The sequence below is a fragment of the Leguminivora glycinivorella genome, chromosome 5 (genome assembly GCF_023078275.1).
Source record: "Leguminivora glycinivorella isolate SPB_JAAS2020 chromosome 5, LegGlyc_1.1, whole genome shotgun sequence".
Lineage (NCBI taxonomy): Eukaryota > Metazoa > Arthropoda > Insecta > Lepidoptera > Tortricidae > Leguminivora > Leguminivora glycinivorella.
The window spans coordinates 25,133,018-25,154,185 of NC_062975.1; the positions used below are offsets into that span (position 1 = coordinate 25,133,018).

The 21,168-nt window shown below is 38.5% G+C and overlaps 1 protein-coding gene across 6 annotated transcripts in view; it reads left to right on the top strand.

The window, feature by feature from the left end:
• LOC125226119 (uncharacterized protein ZK1073.1) overlaps positions 1 to 21,168 on the top strand; it is a 101,257-nt gene that overhangs the window by 51,797 nt on the left and 28,292 nt on the right. For all 6 annotated transcript variants that reach the window (XM_048129988.1, XM_048129987.1, XM_048129990.1 and 3 more), the window contains exon 2: positions 16,565 to 16,615. In XM_048129988.1, the coding sequence (XP_047985945.1) occupies positions 16,565 to 16,615 (51 nt within the window). The remainder of the gene's footprint in view (positions 1 to 16,564; positions 16,616 to 21,168) is intronic.

The following is a 21,168-nucleotide window of genomic DNA, read 5'->3' on the forward strand; positions in this document are numbered from 1 at the left end:
CATAATTGATATTATTTCGCGCTATATTCTCGTATTTTCGTACAAAATAATGTTTATTAGAAACCAAAAGTTTATATCGAGATAGTAGATTGTGGTTGTTATCAAAATTCTATAGAAAGGATCAAGATTGTTTTGTCCATTATTGTAGTGCGAGCGAGTGATAAGACGTGCTAGAAAGGGTCGGCATATTGGGCTCGCGCGGCGGGTAAAATACCTAATTTCGCCCGACGCCGAAATGTTATAACGCTCTTAATATCGAACACTGTAGCGTCATGCACTGAGTTGTCACCTTTCCACGCACCGCGTACGAGCATTGACTCATGACGCCCGCGCAGCCCGGCGCGGTCGGCGAGCTCGCGACTGACCATCGTCACCGAAGATCCATCATCAATGAAGGCATTCACATTGAAAACGCCTTTAGGGCCGTGAAACTGTATCGGAACTACCTTTAAAAACACAGTGGTGTCGGCCGTCTTCACATGGTTCACGGTCTCTTCGGTAGGTGTAGCAGTCGACGCCGACGCCGTCGTTGAAGTTGCGGTCGACTCCGTGCTTGGCGGAGTATCACTGTTGCGCCCAATAAAATGCAGCAACCGATGATGTTCGCCGCCACAGTTGTCTACGTCACATACAGGAGCGGAGCAGGATTCGGCCCCATGACAAGCTATCAAACATTTGAAGCAAACATTGTTACGTTTCACACATCGCCAGCGATCCTTACGAAGCGCCTTCATGAATTTCTTACACTCGGTCAGATTATGTGCCATTTTGTGACAATAGTGACAGTTTACGCTAGCCACCCGGCTGTCCGATTGCACTAGTACAGCTTGCGGCCGAGGAACATGTTTAGTACTATTGTGTTGCGTAGTATTCATAGTGCACATTAAACTTGCGTTCGCCGTGGCCGATATTTTTTCCGCTTCTAGGCTAAGAAACTCAGACAATATCTCCAATCGCGGTTTTATGCCAGCCTTTATCGGTATAAAACTGTAATCGGACCACTTTGAAATCAGCACTGGCGGTAGTTTAGACAGTACGATTGATGAGACAGTCACATCATGCATGTAAACTTCGCGGCCGACTGCGCGTATCGCTTCAGTAAAGTTTTGTATCTTCACAGAAAAGGAAACTATGTCATTGTGATACTCGGGCGATACTGGGCGAAGTTTCTTTATGTCGTGCATCAATTTATATAAAATAGTATCAGCATTACCGAATTGTAGTTCCAATGTCGCGATGAGCTTGTCGGGCGAGGAAGCACTGATTAAAAGAGCTGACACAGCATCTTTTGCGGCACCGCGTAGACACTTCCTCAGCCTCCACATGTTCTCAGCCGGACTGAAACCGCACACCTCTGTGGACTCAATATATGCTTGTTTAAACTGCAGCCACTCCATCGGGTCTCCTGAGAACACGGGCAGGTCTCGCGAAGTGCTGATTCTGCTTAGTAGGCTGGCATTCGGTTTATTATTAGCAGAGGCGACGGCTAAGTCTTTGATAGCGCTCGCTAGTATCGCGACACTGTCAGTAGTGACCACCGCCGACTGGCGGTCATTAGGTTGCTGTATGTTACTTACAGAGGCGGCGGCTACGTTGTCATTTGTGCTCGCAGACGACTTATTACCGGCAGGAGTAACGGCGACACACGCCGGGCGGCGCAGCTCGACCGAGTTATTCCCATGAGCGTGGTCTTGCTGCTCCTCATACAGTTCCTGCTGCGGTTGTTCGTGTTTGTCGAGCCATTCGTTGACGTCGCTAATAGAGGCCGCTTGTGATCGTCTACTACAGTTTTCTTCATCTAACTCTGCTAAGTCTGCCTGTAACTGTTTATCGATGAGCTGCAACTGAATAGCGGCCCTTTGTTTCGCTGCCTCGAGCTCGAGCCGCTTGCGCCTGCTCTCAATGGAGGACGATACAGAAACAGACTTCCTTATGCTACGCGACGATGGTTGTTTAGTTTCGGTTTCCATATTAAATGTACTGTGTAATATCGGTACCTGGACTTGTTGTTCGAGCTCCTTACGCGCAACAGAACGCGTTTTCATCACTGCGGCTGGTGGCGTTCTTAACATTGGGTTCCGGTTCGAAGTTGACCACTTTGTAGACAGTGCGGGCCGCGGGTGATGAAAATTATATACACGCAAGGTTCTATATACAGTTTATTTACAAGTCACAGGTTAGGCACAATTCACAATATATATTTACACAGATTTACAATATGGAATAACTTTTTGCAAGACGAAAACTAAACAAAAATCAACATAAAGTGCTGCGTAGCAGTATATCGCTAGAGAAGAATTTTGACAACTAAAAAAAAAAAGAAAAACTATAATCGGCCGCCGCGCACACGGCCAGTGCGCGCGCTGCCGACGAACCTCCCTGGTGCTTGGCAGACCAAGGAGGCCGACGCTGAGCCTGTCGCTTACATTGGCCTAATCAATTAAGTTCAATAAACCTTCTATTTTGATTAGTTGACAAAAATTATATCAACAGACATAAGGGAGGTGAGAGAATAATCTTGTTGTAATCAACAACAGTATTGTTCCGTTTTATCTATTTTAAATATCTACATTTTTTTTTATTTGGCATCGCTTATTGCCTTTCTACTTAAGCTCCCCATTTTTAATAAAATACAATAATTTTATTTCGGAAAATTATTGTGGTCGTCGATGTGTTTAGATGCATAACAATATATGAAAAGGAAGAAGCTTTGCTCTGCTTTAGCCTACCCTACCTCCCACGAACGCTCCGGTTGTGGAATTTCCCAGCCGAGGTATTCCCGATGAACTATATAAGGTCCTAATTTATTAGTTGCAGATATTTTAACACATGATACTTTACATTAAAATAATTAACTTTAAATATAAATTAAGAAATCTTTTCATGTAACTTTTTTGATTTCATTTTCCTAACAAAAAAAATAATTATAATTTCGTCTAAAAAAAATGATCATGTGCATTATCAGTATTATCACATGTTACAATAACACTGTCTGTCATGTCGACAATTGTTTGTTGTAAATGTCGTAAAGGTTCGGCGGGAAAACTGCACATGTCATTGAAGTGGCCAGTTACAGTTAAGTGGTACGTAAAAGAGGTACTAGAATCTGTTCAATGAGTTTTCATTTAATAATCACATAAACAGGGTGTTTTTACGTAGCAAATTTGTTTTTCCGTTTTCTCTAAAAAAACATCGTAAAAGCTATAATGTTTCACGGTTTAATATACTCCAGAGACCGAGTACTATCAGCTGTAAAAATATCTGCATCTAATAAATTAGGACCTTATATACAGTATGGGGTACTTCAAAAAAGGAGTGTACAAGTTTCTAATGGGTCGGCAACGCGCATGTGACACCCCTTGAGTTGCAGCCGTCCATATTACGATGACCGCTTTCCATCAGGCGGGCCGTATACCTGTTTGCCACCTACAATACCTACATTGTATTAAAAAAAAACCGACGAGGTTAAATATATATACGGTCATTAAAGTAGATGTTTTATTCAATTAATATTTTATAGTCCGAGGTACGATTATGGATCGAACCATAGATTAAATATAAGAAGATCATACCATCCCATACATTAAAATGCGACCGCCTAAGAACGCGCATACACTACACCACACATAGATGGCGCCACAAAAAAATGTCTTGTAGCTTTCGATTATACTTGTAGGTGGCGTTAAGTGTCACTTTTGACATAGATTTATTGCTCAAAACTAAAGTGACACAACGCCAATCTACAAATAATCGATGGCAACAAGGCATTTTTTGTGGTGCCATCTATGTGTGGTGTAGTGTATGTGCGTTCATAGACGGTCGCATTTTAGTAATGTATGGGATGGTATGTTCTTATATTTAATCTATGATCGAACCCAAAATAGGTCGTCAAGTATTCTAATAATCTTTCATCATATGACGCAGTTGGAGTTCTCGACTTACGTCGGCTTGTTGACAGTTGTTGACGGCTGGTTACGACTCCGATTATAGGTTCTGTTTAATAGGGCATTGGCTTACTTACTAGTAAATAGTAAACTAGTTGGTAGTAGGGTTAAAACAATTTTCATCACACTCGCACACTAAATGTGCTATTGCACGCAGGCGGGGCGGGAATTATAGAAAAATCGTTCTCCCTAGGGAGTTATGAAATTTCTAGTACCGTATTTAACTTATTTTTTAAATCGCAAGTATGGTGAAAAACATCATGTTAAACTTCGGGCGTAAGAATATTACAAACTCAAATATTTAAATCGATCCAGCAGGGCAGGCCTTCGCGATTCAACTTACTCTCGTTACATAAGTAAATAGTTTTTTTTACTTAAATAGGCATACGTAGTTACGTACAGCCTTTTTTAAGACATAGGAAATAGTAATGACGAAGTGTTTTCTTTTATTTCTGTTACACGCGTGTTTTAATGAATATTTAAGTCACCGCAGCTGTTGCGTACAATCATGTAAACATGGGCCTTCAAACAGTAATTACTGGTAGTAAAAGTGTCTGCAAATGAAATTTTAATTATAACACAAACTAGGAATAGCCTATTTTATTATTTAAATGACAAATAAGCAACTTCCTACGAAATGTCAAAACTAGTTATGGATTTATCAGGACAAAATAGGTATATGTGGTGCAACGTCTATTAATAGTTATTTGTTATACAAGGGGGCAAAGTTGTATTTTAACGCCGAGTGTGGAATTGAAAAACGAGCAAGTGAAAGGATTCTATAGTTGAACCACGAGCGAAGCGAGTGGTTCGAGAATAGAATCCTGAACTTGCGAGTTTTTTAACACACGAGAAGTAAAATACATTTGCACCCGAGTGTAACACAAAACTTTTCCCCTCACTATAGCGAGGAAACTACAACGCAAAAAATGTGTTTATCACTGCTTCCAGTAGTTCCACAGGTGGTAAATCATCTTTATTACTAGATTCACCTACTTTTATCAATTTTAAAGCAGTTAATTTGACTTTATTCAAGGTCAAATTACTTTACCCACTAGTGGATAAAATGCGTTTTTACCCGCTGGTATTAAAGGACAAAACACGTGTTTCCGAGCTAGTGAGGGGAAAATAAATTTTTCCTTACTCCTTCTTTTACTCCTTAACGAAATTTAAACCAAAACGTTATATTTTACCACTTCTAATACTTGCAAAGCCCAAGTTCTACCAAAAAATGTCAATATTAGCTGTAGGTACTAAAGACGTAAAACGTAATACACGGTAATTTTAACATTATTATATATTTCCTTAGAATTTTTAAAAAAATCTTAAAAAATGTCTGACTTCATATACAATTTTTAGCTTTCTAGGCACTTATTTGTTATTATTGTGATTAATATAGAGTAGGGATAGTTTTTATGTTTACTAACAAATCTATGGAATTACTCCTGCAATGAACTTTTTCATTTCATAAATAGTTATATAACGTATTCCCAAAAAGTACTTTTCTCTGTGAGTAAATGTAAATTGACTATTTCCTTCTTAAATTTGCAAAAAACTAAGTCCTGCTAACAAATGTTTTTCTACTACTTATATTTGCAAAAAAACTCCTAAGAATTGTCAACAGTAGCAGTGCTAGAGACGTCTACGTCAATAAGTCGGTCAATATTATGTTCCAGTATTGACCGAATGGTTAGCTCAGCCAGAAATAGCTGTTGTGTTCCTAGCCAGAACACTGGATAATTGCGGTTTTAATGTTTGTTGTTTTGGGGTATACCTATACCTATATGAGTGCAGTTTATTGGTAATAGTTAAATATTTAGAACAAATACGTTTTGAACTTCGTGTGGCCTTCATTAAATGTTCACGATTAAGTTAAATCTTTGAAATGTTTTGATTTTAAATAATTTGCAATTATTACAAAATTCGTTTACCTTTAGTACCGTTAGTACCTTTTATGATATGCGTATTGTCTAAATTTAGTTAACATTATAATCTAAATCAGCCTTTATAAGCACTTCATTTAGTAACATGATATAAAAAAGTAAATAATAAATGAGGTGGTATAGTGGTATTTTAAGTTCCTAATATCAAAGACATATATAACTCTGTATAGACAGATAAAGTCTTAAGAAAAAAACGTACCTCAGTACCATACAGAAAAAGGTTCGGTGGTCTAGATGGCATTACACCTTTGGGGTATGCTCAGCTAGATGGCGCTAATATTAATATTTGACATTTTAACACATATCAAGCTAAGAATATGGGCCAAATTGTCACAACTGAGGTTCAAAAGTTCTAAGCCTGTGTCCAGAGATGGCAGTCTATGCACTGTGATCTGTGATTACACATTTTACTTCGACAGTAACTCTCTATAATACTCGATCCTCTTTGCTAATATTAACTGGATTATTCTTAACTTACTTTAAAAGTTTTTTCCCTTTTTTGTACTTTTGCACATTTACGGTAAACATACATAAATAATCACATTTCCGATAAACTGAACGCAAGGTAACCTGTTTGAGTACAACGCCCAGTTAAATCGGTAAGATTAAACAAAGTTTGTTATTATTATAACATTAAACACTAATTGTGGCGTCCGGGAGCTTATAATTCAAGTTGTTTGTAAACCGACTATTACTGTAAGTGTGAAAATAACAGTACATATTAAAATGCAATTCAAATCAAAGACATTCAAAGTAGAGAGGTATTAATTGTGGTAGTAAAGCGGATGTTTTTGTTGACAATGTGATATTATTTACTTTTCCCCTCATTAGCTCGGAAACACGTGTTTTGTCCATTAATACCAGCGGGTAAAAACGCATTTTATCCACTAGTGGGTAAAGTAATTTGACCTTGAATAAAGTCAAATTAACTGCTTCAAAATTGATATAAGTAGGTGAATCTAGTAATAAAGATGATTTACCACCTGTGGAAGCAGTTATAAACGCATTTTTTGCGTTGTAGTTTCCTCGCTATAGTGAGGGGAAAAGTTTTGTGTTACACTCGGGTGCAAATGTATTTTACTTCTCGTGTGTTAAAAAACTCGCAAGATCAGGATTCTATTCTCGAACCACTCGCTTCGCTCGTGGTTCAACTATAGAATCCTTTCACTTGCTCGTTTTTCAATTCCACACTCGGCGTTAAAATACAACTTTGTCCCTTTGTATAACAAATAACTATTTCCTCCCGTGGGCGTCGTATAGAAGTCGACCGTGGGTATCATTGTGGTGTGAGCGCTGGGCTGGCTTCCTGTCACAGTATCACAATTTTTGTTTTTAATTGATGTTTTCTTTTAACTTAACTTTTAACCCCCTAAATTACAATTAATTTAAAAAATATTTACAAGAAACATAAGCTAAGCAAGCTGCATGCTTGTGCTCTGCCTACTCCATTTGGGAATACAGGAGTGAATATATCCATACTTAATATTATAAATGGGAAAGAGTGTGTGTGTGTGTGTCTGTTTGTTTGTCCGTCTTTCCCGACAAAACGGAGCGACGAATTGGCGTGATTTTTTAAGTGGAGGTAGTTGAAGGTGACACTTCTTTTTACGTCTCTTTCTAACCACCCAATTCCCTAAAATGGGGGGTGGAAGTTTGTAAGGAGCATTTTGCAATTTAACGCAACCGAAGCCGCGGGCAAAAGATAGTGCATGTATACAGTGTGTTACCTTACCACCACCCGGACTTTTATTCAATCCAATAATAATATACAGTCAGTTAGCAATCGTTTGCGCATAATAATATATCAGCAAATCATAGTTATTTAAATTAACTGAACAATTATTTTTCCGAAATTCCAACATTCAAACACTTAATTGTCATTACTCACATCGCTCATACATGGCTCATACTTATGAGCGTGTGAATTCACTTTACAAGTGTGTGTGCTGTACATTGCTGGCAATAGTTTTTTGTTACAAAGTTTATAAAGTCATTTTTTTTTATTAATTAAATTAATTGCTTGGTTGAGTTAGATAAATATGTAAGATTGTTTACGTTCCTTTTAAAAAAAGGCCACTTGGTGGTTAACAGTGGTATGTAGGTTAGGGTGGAGCGAAAAAACACTTTTCTGGAATTAGCAAACCTAATAGTTATCAATCAATGCCCCCTAGTCTATGAAGCCTTTGTGCAAACTTTCAGATAAAAAAAAATTTCGGCAATATTATGTTTAGTATATGTTATTGATACATATCATTATTATACATATCATAACAAAATTGAAGGTTTGCCAAAGAGCCATGGAGCGCAACATGCTTGGGGTGAAAAGGATTGACCGGGTCCGAAACACTACGTTGCGCGCCAAGACAGGCATTGTCGACGTTGGGGTCAAAACCGCCAGGTTGAAGTGGGACTGGGCAGGCCATGTACGGCGTATGCATCCACAGCGGTGGGCTAAGCTAACTACGGAGTGGGTGCCAAAACGAAAACGCCCGAGGGGTCGGCCCGGAAAGAGATGGCGGGATGACCTGGACTCCTTTCTTAACAACTGGACGGATGCTGCACTTAATCGGGAGGATTGGAAATCTAGGGGGGAGGCCTTTGCCCAGCAGTGGGACACTAGGTAGGCTACTGAAAAAAAAAAAATAATTATGGGAAACTACAAAAAGTTGCGAAAATAGCGTCAAGAATCGCCAAAGTTTGTCTAATTTCAGTACATTCGCCAAAATAGCCGCTAAAATACTGAAAATTGGCGATTTTTAACGCTATTTTCGCAATTTTTGGTAGTTTCTTGTATTAATATGTATCAATAATGTATACTGAACATAATACTGCCGAAAAATATTTATCTCAAAGTTGAATTTTCAGGTTTGTATGAGATTTTCAAAATTTCAAACCTAATGCGGAGGCAGAAGATGTTGATTTAAAAACCTGAAAATTTGCAAAGGCTTCATAGACTAAGGGCACAGTATATAAAGAGTACTATCGTACAGTATGGCCACTCCCGCTCCCCGCTGAACGCCGCCCACCCCCTCTCGGTTACCTCACAGTTACCGCCTGTCAAAAACGCGAACAGTCAACCTGTCAGATCTCACTCATACAAGCATGGTACGTGTTCACCTGCACGAGCTTAGACTGTGTGCTAGGAACGCGCCTCTTTCATATATTTGATCGCCAGTGTCCGAGATGTGCTAAGGGGCATTGATTGATTTGATAACTATTAGGTTTGCTAATTCCAGAAAAGTGTTTTGTCGCTCCACCCTAATGTAGGTATGTCTATTATACATATTATACACACATTACACACAGTTAGAGTTGCACACGTACCTACTTATTGTAGGTCTGATTGTATGAACCTACCGCTGATTTCCCGCGGGCCCTTTCCACGTTCTGTGCTGACATCTGACGTTTCCCTTTCACGTTTCCTGAATTGGAATGTACGGTTAAATAAGTAATCTTTATTAACAATGTAATACGTAATAGTATTTTATACAATCGTGATATAATACAAAGCTTTTCAGTTGAGTACCATGTTTAGGCCACGAAGCTTGCTGAGTGGCCTAATAGTACGGTACGAGAGTGAAAAAGTTAATAATATCACTATTGTATACAATACTTTTTCTATGAGTCATCATTTTCATCATATCATCATTCAAGTTAAAATTAATGTTAATAGCGTCGTTCACCGTTGTATCAACATCGCATTACCTAGCAACCAATTGTTTATAATAACCGTCTCTGATTGGTCGGTAACGCGATAGAGTAAAAAAAAATGTGTTTCAGATGCAGAAAAATTTGCCAGGTATCGCAAATTAGTATAGAAATTGTATGAAGTTCTATTTTTGAAATTATTACAGTTAACTAAAGTTAACTATAATGAGATATTATAGTTGAGTCGGAACTGCCATAGAGTATCAAACACTGAAAAGTTAGTAGTTATAGTTTAGTCTGTAGTGTCCTAATTGACAGATTGAAGTCGACGAGTAGAAAAAATAACATAATAATAAAACACTTATTAAAACTTACAAATAAAAATTTGGCCTAGGCCGTGTTCGTTAGATAAGGAGCCCAGAAGGCTGGCCGCGCCGCGTTGCCCTGCTGGATAGCAATGCTGATGCGCTGGGCAAAATATTTGGGGATTTTCGCGAAAAAATTAAAAACTTTTTTTTTTCTACAATAGGTTAATGTTTTTCCTACTGAGTCATGAGCCCTTTCGATCCTATTAGGTAAAAACCGGCCAAGAGCGTGTCGGGCCACGCTCAGTGTAGGGTTCCGTAGTTTTCCGTATTTTTCTCAAAAACTACTGAACCTATCAAGTTCAAAACAATTTTCCTAGAAAGTCTTTATAAAGTTCTACTTTTGTGATTTTTTTCATATTTTTTAAACTTATGGTTCAAAAGTTAGAGGGGGGGGGGACGCACTTTTTTTTCCTTTAGGAGCGATTATTTCCGAAAATATTAATATTATCAAAAAACGATCTTAAAAAACCCTTATTCATTTTTAAATACCTATCCAACAATATATCACACGTTGGGGTTGGAATGAAAAAAAATATCAGCCCCCACTTTACATGTAGGGGGGGTACCCTAATAAAACATTTTTTTCCATTTTTTATTTTTGCACTTTGTTGGCGTGATTGATATACATATTGGCACCAAATTTCAGCTTTCTAGTGCTAACGGTTACTGAGATTATCCGCGGACGGACGGACGGACGGACAGACAGACATGGCGAAACTATAAGGGTTCCTAGTTGACTACGGAACCCTAAAAAGGGTGGAGTACGGGCCCTGTGGCACGCGTTACAGAAATCTCTCGTACCCCGAATGCGGGCCCTATAGACAAATGAAATTGCGCCATAACGCAAGCGTTTGTCACCTTGCTTATGCCGGCAGAGCGTTTGCGCACTTCACCCACATTTCTCACCCAACGGTTGATTACATTCACTAATTGTGTTTTTCTAAAAGCATTATTCAGACGCCATTAGTGTTGATGGCAATAACCTAGCCTTAGTTAGACTATAACCCGTTGTAATAAGGCTTAAATTTAAACAAGTCGGTGATACACTGGGCTATTTCTGTGGGCGGTAAACATCGTCGATTGAACTTGGACCGTTTGCAAAAAGTACATTGTAATGTTTCTCATGGGAACAAAATAATTGTTTACGGATACGTTGCTTAAATATACATAAAATTTGTTTGTGCTACAAACGTGAGACAAATGACATATTTTTTTTATACTACGTCGGTAGCAAACTAGCAATTGCTCGCGTGATGGTCAGCGGTCATTGTAGCCATGGCTCACTGATGCCTGTAACTTCAGAAACGCAAAGACGGAATCAACCTTGCAGGCTGGCGAAGTGACGTAGTCAATAGACCCAACCTATTGGGATTAGTCCAGTTTCCTCACGATGTTTTCCTTTACTGAAAAGCGACTGGCAAATATCATAAGTTCCGAAAACCAGTAACGGTAACGGTATATTGATACGAGCATTTTGCCACGATTCATGGTAGCCTGGGGCCCGTGACAGCTAATCCCAAGATTTTGCGTAGCCACTAGTTTTACGAAAGCGACTGCCATCTGACCTTCCAACCCTCAGGTTAAACTAGGCCTTATTAGTCCGGTGGTCCACCAAAAAGCGACTGGAAAAATATCAAATGGCATTTCGTACATATGTCAGAAAAAATCGAGTCGGGATTCGAACTTGCGACTTCCAGAATGAAAGTCACAAAAGTTTAAATTTAAGAGTATCAGTGATATAATCCCCGTATAGCGCCTAAACCTATAGCTTCTGAAGCGCAGTTGCATCGCTAAAAATAGCCGAGCGATTTTAAACGCCTTACCTCGGGACCCCTCACAGCGTTTAATGGAACGTTACTCCTACCGCACTGATAGTGCATGTCCGTTCAGAATAGATGTCCACTTTTTAAATACAATACAATAAAAATACTCTTTTCACCACACTAACTGGTAAAGGCCCTCTTGATTCTTTGAAAATATATAGACAAAATTGCATTTAATTGTTATTATTATTATTTGTGTCGGGCTCGGGCCACGCTCAGTGTAGGGTTCCGTAGTTTCTCGTATTGTTTTCAAAAACTGTTCAATCTATCATGTTCAAAATATTTTTGTTAAATGTCTTTATAAAGTTCTACTTTTGTGATTTTTTTCATATTTTTAAAACTTATGGTTCAAAAGTTAGAAGCGGGGGACGCATTTTTTTAAACTTTTGGAGCGATTAGTTCCGAAAATATTAAGAATATCAAAAAATTATTTTAGTAAACCCCTATTCATTTTTAAATACCGATGCTGCAATATATCACGCGACAGGATTGAAATGAAAAAAAAACACCCCCCACTTTACGTGTTACCAAAATAAAACATTTTTTTCACTTTTTATTTTTGCACTTTGTCGGCGTGGTTGATATACATATTGGTACCAAGTTTCAGCTTTCTAGTGCTAACGGTCACTGAGATTATCCGCGGACGAACGGACGGACGGACGAACATGACGAAACTATAAGGGTTCCTAGTTGACTACGGAACCCTAAAAACGACATAGGATAGTTTCAATTATCATGTATCCGACGAAATAGCGGCCAGTATCTATAAATAGCCGAGCGATGTTATACGCCCAGACCCCTTACCATTTTAATGGCTATTCCTAACTCTGCAGTAATAGTGCATCTCCGTTAGTTCAGAATAGGCGTTGAGTGGGCGAACTAACCTAGCCAACGTCACAATCGCTGAAGGATGTCTCTCTCTCCCTATTGCTCTTCTATAGTGGCGCGACAGAGCCAGACTGCGTTTTGCTCACCACGCGTCAACGACTGAAGACATTTTTTCTGTGGCGCCATCTATGTCTGGCGTAGTTTTTTTTTTTTTTTAATCCTGTATCTTCTGATTCCAGTCCCCGCGAATGATACGGGCGGCTGAATTCAAATAATGTCTGGCGTAGTATATGTGCGTTCTTAATGCGTTTTCACATTATCCGATCCGATATCGGATGTCGGACCGATATCCTATACATTACAGGCGCCATCTTGGAGTTTTTCTATTGAAATCCTTCCGACATCCGATATCGGATCGGATAATGTGAAAACGGCCTTAGGCGGACGCATTTTAATGTATGGGATGGTATGATCTTATATTTAATCTATAGTCTCGTTTTATTTGGTTGCGGTAATTGTGGTTTTCTTTTCAATTTTGTTCGGCGCGGTGCAAAGTGGTCTTGGCTAAGCCCTCATCCATGTTGATTGCCAGATCAATTGGCGCGAGGTGAAGGTCGACCCTCATCGAAATTCTAGCGTAGTTGATTGTTATGTTTACATTCGGTAAATTCTGTTTCTAATCTAACTATAGCGAATACCAAAAAAATCAGTGTCCATTTTAGGATTACGTCCGATTTCATCCAAAAATCGAAGGCCTTTAAGACGATACAGGAGGGGTCAATTATCCATACGAACGCTCTCGGCTTTTTCCTCTCTGGTTTTTGAAGATAGAGCAGTGATTTTTTCAACACAGATTTTTATTATTTTTATCTGTGCCGGACCGTTTTGATTTTTTTATTATTTTTAAAGACGCTAGAGCCAATCAAAAATTTCCAAAAACGGCCTTTTTCATTATGGCGCAAAAAAAGGTGTGATACTCAAGATTGGTAACAATTAGCCAAAAAAACTAAACGGTCCGACACAGATTATTTCATTGTTATTCAGATTCTCATCGTTCCGATTGACTGAGTTTTAGAGGAGGAAACAGTCGAGAGCGGAACCTCGATTTTAAAGATTTTTTCGCAATAATCTTTTAACCGAGTTGTTCTTAATGGACAATTTTTTTTTTATAAATCTGGTTAATAACACTAGTATATTTTAACTAAAATTCTCAAATTGAAAATGCTAAAATGGAAAGGGGCCCTTTCCATTTTAGCATTTTCGCTTCTGTATCGTCTTAAAACATGGATTCTACACTAGCAAGGTATTTGACTGGTAGACATGTGCTATGCAACTTTTGGGAGGTGACAATTGCTTTTGCATGATTTGATTCATTGCTCATGGGAGCCTGGAGTCCGCTGTGACAACTAAACCCGAGATTTGGCGTAGGCACTAGTTTTACGAAAGCGACCACCATCTGACCTTCCAACCCAAAGGGTAACTAGGGGAATTAGTCCGGTTTCCTCACGATTTTTGCACACAGGAAAACCTACCGAAGAAGTCATTGGTAAGAGCCGGGGTTCGAACTCCCGACCGATCAAACGTCGTACCGTACGAGTACACTACCTACCCTACCTCTAGCCCCCCACATCTAGCGGCGTCAGGCTTTGCCATACAGTTGGCCCGACGCTACGCTCGCGAGACGATAGATGTGACCCTAAAAGTTTCCGAACTGTCTAAATAATAATAATTAAAATGAAAATGAAATATTTATTTTTCAAGTAGGCATATTACAATGCGCATATGAACGTCAAACAAAGCTACGCCGGCTCTAACCCTACGCCTCAGCCTCGAGAAGATTTCAGTCCCCCCTCAGTTGGGAGGGGGGTATCCACTATGGGACCGGCAAGAAACTCGGCGGGCCACTTCTTTTCAAAACATTACATCTTATAATTAACATGCATTAAATAACAACATTACTACCACAGAATATATAATAGTACAAGTACAGAAGGCCCACTACTTTGATGTTCACGAAATGCCGCCTTTTAAATGCCTACAAAATTCTAACAAAGAAACGAGCCGCACGTGCGCAGCTCCGGACGATAGGGTTGCCTATGGATTAAAACGAATTAGTACTCAGATAAAATGTTATACTATCATATGATATTCCAGTCTTGGGTACATTCTAGATATATATACAGTATTTATATATTTTTGTTTAAGTCCCGACATCACAAGCCTTATTGAACTTTTACGTGGGACTTAATCAATATTAGATGTGTAAGATTGTCCTATTTTATTCATGATGTCTATTTAACTAAGCATTATTAGCCATTCACACGCGGACAATGCGGACATCGCCTATAAAACTTAAAAAAAATCGCGACGTAAAGTAACTATAGAAAGTGCGAACGTGCGTTCCGTGCGTTCCCTGATTAGGCCGCGAACTCGCGGCCGCCGGCATGTACTTGTAGCGCGGCGATATAATCGCGGAGTGAGCCGCCCCTGTTACTACTACTATACAGGGTGTCCCAAGAATATGGGACATGAAGGGAAAGTACCTAAAATATCACAGATAGGATATATTGCTGAAAGAAGACTTTATTTTATTTTTAAAACTTAGTAAAACTGCATTTAAAGATTTTTTTTTTTTTTGAAAAATTGCATGGACAAAATTTAAGGCTAAGGAGTATGCTATGTAAAATGTTAAAATTCATGGTCTTCCTTTTATGTCCGACACTATGTTATTTAGAAAAAAATAATCCTTATGATGAAACGTATCGATCGGTATGACAAAATTACAGAATGATTTTTTTTTCTCGTGTAGCGGGTTTGATTCCCGGTTTAACCATGTAATTATTTAAAAATCTATGAATGCAGTTTTACTTAGTTTTAAAAATAAAATAAAGTCTTCTTTTAGCAAAATACCCTATCCACGATATTTAAAGTACTTTCCGTTCATGTCCCATAGTCTTGGGACACCCTGTATACATTACTACTAGACAACATTCCTACTTTAAAAATCAATATCTCTCAGAGATTTACCCAATCGGGCTTAAAATAACAAACAAAGGCCAATCAACGCGATGACCGGACGTCCTATATCCGTAATCCGGTTAGTGCTATGGTGGCAATACTGGCAATCCGCTTACGTCGCACTACGAACATGCGTATTAGGTAATCTCTTCTACCTACATAAAAACACACATACAAACATAGGTAAACTCATGCCTGTATTCCAAAAAAGGAATATTCGAGGAATATTGCCCGTGTGGTGCCGGGTTTAGAATTTCACCACCCCCTTTCTTCCCGTGGGTGTCGTAAAAGCCGACTGTGGGATATGGGTTAAAATTGTGGCGTAGGCGAGAGGCTGGCAACCTGTCACTGCAATGTCACAATTTTAGTTTTCTTTCAACCTCTTTTTTCTAAGAGTGGCACTGAAACTTGAGTAGTTCATGTGCTCTGCCTACCCCTGTATGGGATACGGGCGTGATTGTATGTATGTATGTATGTATGTATGTAATATTCGAGTAAGTAAATGAAACTGCTTAAGTTTAAGTGCTATTTAGTATTGTGGCTTGCGTGGAAGACAGGCGCGACGAAATCAAACGTTCGATCTCTATGGAAGTGTCTTCGGTGGGCGACATCGATGAAATTTGATGATAGGCAATGTGGGCTTGTACCTAATGCAAATAATGTTGTACAGATGTAGTGCAAAAAGATTTGCCTTCGTATTGAACTGTTACGGAAACGTACGAACGTGTCATGCTATTTCAGTCTGTCTCAGTACAAGAAGATGTACTGACATTGACTGAACTACCATGACAAATACGAACGTTTCCGGAAAAACACGAAGGAAACCCTTTTCGCACTACAACTGTAGATACTTATTGAAAGTACTAGGGTATGATTCAGATACCGCCAAACATAATTTTAAATGGCATTTCGATTCTGACTGAATAATTTTGTTAAGGTTACGACCGAATTTTGACACGACATATGACTAAACGTGCTCTCTTTTGTTTCAGAAATATGTCGTCAGTACGGACAGGAGTGGAGACATACATGTTCATGTTCAGGTAAGTTTAAACAACTGGAGTCGGTCCAAGTTAAATCTGCAGCGAGTTGCACAAGGTCTGGAAGTGTTATTAAACCCTGGTTTTCTATGAAATAAAAAAAAATTAGAGACACCTTACACAGATCAATTTAGCCCCGGTCTAAGCAAAGCTTGTACTATGGGTGCTAAGCGACGATGACTAATTATGACGTTGAAACGGTTGAAAGTTACAATTCTACACTTTGGCACAGAATATTTAATAGATATAGATATAGATATAGATGTTTATTGGTAAAATATTCACATTTACACGTCAATTATTTACATACAATGATTATTTAGAAAAAAAAAAAAAATCACATTTCACATTGGGTATTCTAAGTAATGCAGACACACATATTACATTAGTAGGTACACGATCCAGTCAATGACCCGTAGGTATCAAGGAACTCATCCAAAGTATAGCAAGCCATTTCGAGTAGGATGGATTTTAGTTTGCGGACAAATATTGCATCGCTAGAAGCTTGCTTTATGTCATCATGCAGTACATTGTAAAGTCTGATACCCATTACATGCACAGACTTTCTAGTTTTTGCGAGGCGGCACGCTGGCACGACCAGCTGGTTACGCCTGCGCGTCACGCTGCCCCTGAGTTGGCTATGAGTGGGGATCAGATGAAGGTTTTGTCTGACATATTTGCATGCTTCGATTATGTACACACTTGGCAACGTAAGTATTTTACAACTTCTAAAAAGTTCCCTAGCTGGATGGTCAAGCGGTTTTCTAGTTAGAATGCGAAGGGCACGCTTTTGTAATTTGAACATTCTCTCACGGTCCGCAGCAGTACCCCATAGGTCGACACCGTAGGTTAATATAGAATGGAAGTACCCATAGTAGGCACTCTTTCGGTTCTCCTCGGACAGACTGTGAGTTAGCCTAGACAAAGCGAAGCACGCAGATGCGAGACGTTTACACGTCATGTCTATATGGGGTGCCCACGTCAGTCCTGAATCAATTACAAAACCCAAGTATTTAACTTCATGTACGTGTGGTACTGGAGTATTGTTTAAAACAATATTCGGAGTATTTTCATTTCTTCTTAATTGGAAGTACATTATGTTTGTCTTATCCACATTCAAAAGCATGCCATTAGCACTGAACCAATCAGATATCTTTTTTGCTGTTTGAGCTAGTTTTATTTCTAAGCTAGGGAAATCGTCGGCTGCAGTTATTACACACGTGTCGTCGGCAAACATAACGTACTCCGCGTCATCGGAAGCGGCAGTGATGTCATTCACAAGGACCAAAAACAGGTTATTTCCCATCGTTGATCCCTGTGGGACAGCACTGTCCCCCAGTTGTTCAAGGTCAGAGCAAAAAGATTTTACGTAAGTGGATTGTTTTCGCTCCCCAAGGAAGGACCTTAATATCTCGAGGAAGGATCCATTTATGCCATACCGCGATAGCTTTGCGAGAAGCAGTGCGTGGTCGACTGTTTCGAAGGCGCGCGACAGGTCGCAGAATACAGCTGCGACATGTCGCCCGGCCTCGAGGTGGGCAGTCACCCGCCGCACCACGTCTCGCGCCGCGTCCGCAGTCGACCGCCAATAGTACAAGTACAGAAAGCCCACTGCTTTGATGTTCACGAAATACCGCCTTTTAAATACCTACAAAATTCTAACAAAGAAACGAGCCGCAAAGCGCAGCGTCGGACGATAGGGTTGCCTATGTCTTAAAACGATTTAATACTCAGATAAAATGTTATACGATTATATTCGTCTTAAGAACTTTCAAGGTATTTTGTATATTTTTGTTGAAGTCCCAACATCAAAACAGCCTTATTGAACTTTTCCGTGGGACTTAATCAATATAGACATCATGAATAAAATAGGACAATATGTGTAATATTGTTGTTCATTTAACTAAGCATTATCAGCCACTCACACGCGGACATCGCATATGAACCTTAAAAAAACACGCGACGTAAAGTAACAATAAAAAGTGCTAACGTGAGTTCCGTGAAAACGCGCGCCACCCCTGATTAGGCCGCGAACTCGCGGCCGCCAGCATGTACTTGTAGCGCGGCAATAGAATCGCGGAGTGAGCTGACTTTGGGCTATTTAGAGGTAGTATCTACCTGCAGGGGTAACTCGTAGTTGGGGAGTTTATTGAGAAACCTTTAATTTTTTGACCAAAGCATGAAACTTGGCACAATTGTTCCTTATATCAAAATAAGCCGATTAAGATCGGGAGCCTTCGGGAGCCTCCCCCCTGGGGCCCGGGAGGGGGGGTCAAAGTACCGCTTCACCCGGCTTGGTTTGAAAAATTCTAACTTACCCCGTTTAGTTAATAGGTCATGTTTGGTATCGTTTTCGAGTAAATCAATAACGTAGAATTCGTTTTCAGTACTAAAATTATCATTTAATGGTAAATAAAATAAAAAAAATTAAAAAATTTGAAATTTTCATCCATGATTTACAAATTCAAGTCATCATAAATGACAAACTGTTTGCTTTTTCTATAAATAAAAAATATGACATGATAGCCTATTTAATATAGATTATAAAAAATATAACTTTTATCCACCTTTACTAACGTTAAGTTCCACAAAAAAATTACTTTAAGACGCGCGGCGTCGGTACGCCGCGAGCGTAATTTTAAAATGCCTTTATTTTAGAAACTCTATTAGACCCCGTTTAGGTCATGTTTGATATCGTTTTCGAGTAAATCAATAACGTAGAATTCATTTTTGGTACTAAAATTATAATTTAATGGTAAGTAAAATTAAAAAAAATTTAAAAATTTGAAATTTTCATCCATGATTTACAAATTCAAGTCATCATAAATGACAAACTGTTTGCTTTTTCTATAAATAAAAAATATGATAAGAAAGCCTATTTAATATAGATTATAAAAAATATAACTTTTATTCACCTTCACAAACGTTAAGTTCCACTAAAAAATTACTTTAAGACGCGCGGCGTCGGGACGCCGCGAGCGTAATTTTAAAATACCTCTATTTTAAAAACTCTATTAGACCCGGTTTAGCTATTAGGTCATGTTTGATATAGTTTTCGAGTAAATTAATAACAAAGAATTTATTTTTGGTACTACAATTATAATTTAATTGTAAATAAATTAAAAAAAAATCATCTATAATTTGCAAATTCAAGTCAACAAAAATGTCAACCGTTTGCTTTTTCTCTTATTAGTGGGGACGTTTATCGACAAAAAGAGGCCAAACCTTCTTTTTCTTGACCAAAGCATGAAACTTGGCACAGTTGTTCCTTATATAAAAATAAGCCGATTAAGATCGGGAGCCTTCGGGAGCCTCCCCCCTGGGGCTCGGGAGGGGGGGTCAAAGTACCGCTTCACCCGGCTTGCTTTGAAAAATTCTAACATAGCCCGTTTAGTTCATAGGTCATGTTTGGTATCGTTTTCGAGTAAATCAATAACGTAGAATTCATTTTTGGTACTAAAATTATGATTTAATGGTAAATAAAATAAAAAAAAATTTAAAGTTTTAAATTTTCATCTACGATTTACAAATTCAAGTCATCATAAATGTCAAACTGTTTGCTTTTTATACAAATAAAAAATATGATATGAAAGCCTATTTAATATAGGTTATGAATAATATAACTTTTACCCACCTTTACTAACGTTAAGTTTCATAAAAAAAAACTTTAAGCCGCGCGGCGTCGGGACGCCGCGAGCGTAATTTTAAAATACCTTTATTTTAAAAAACTCTATTAGAACCCATTTAGCTATTAGGTCATATTTAGTACCGTTTTCGAGTAAATTAATAACGTAGAATTTAGTTTTGTTACTAAAATGACCATTTAATGTTAAATGAAATAAAAATAAAAATAAATCATTTTCTGTGAGTTGCAAATTCAAGTCACGATAAATGTCAAACGGTTTGCTTTTTCTATAAATATAAAAATATGATATTAAAGCCTATTCACAAAGGATAGTACGCGTTCACCTACGCGAGCTTAGACTGTCTGCGGGGAACGCGCCTCTTTCATATATTTGATCGCCAGTGTCAGAGGTGTGTTAATGCATAAATAGAAAAAGATTCATTGTTATTGACGTGTCGACAACGGCAACACTCGGGTCGGACCACACGATCTAAAGACTGACTGTACCTGTTATTTATTCATTGTAGTGAATCCTGAAAGAAATTTATATAATAGTATTTTATACAATCGTGATATAATACAAAACTTTTCAGTCGAGTACCATGTGTAGTACGGTACGAGAGTGAAAAGCTTAATTATATCACTATTGTATACAATACTTTTTCTACGAGTCATCATCTTCATCATCAATGGACGGAAATATCACCATTCATGCAAGTTAAAATTAATGTCAATAGAGTCGTTCACCGTTGTATCAACATCGAATTACCTAGCAACCAATTGTTTGTAATAACCGTCTCTGATTGGCCGATAACGCGACAGATAAAAAAAATGTGTTTCAGATGCAGGAAAATTTGCCAGGTATCGCAAATTAGTATAGAAATTGTATGAAGTTCTATTTTTAAAATATTATAGTTAACTAAAGTCCATT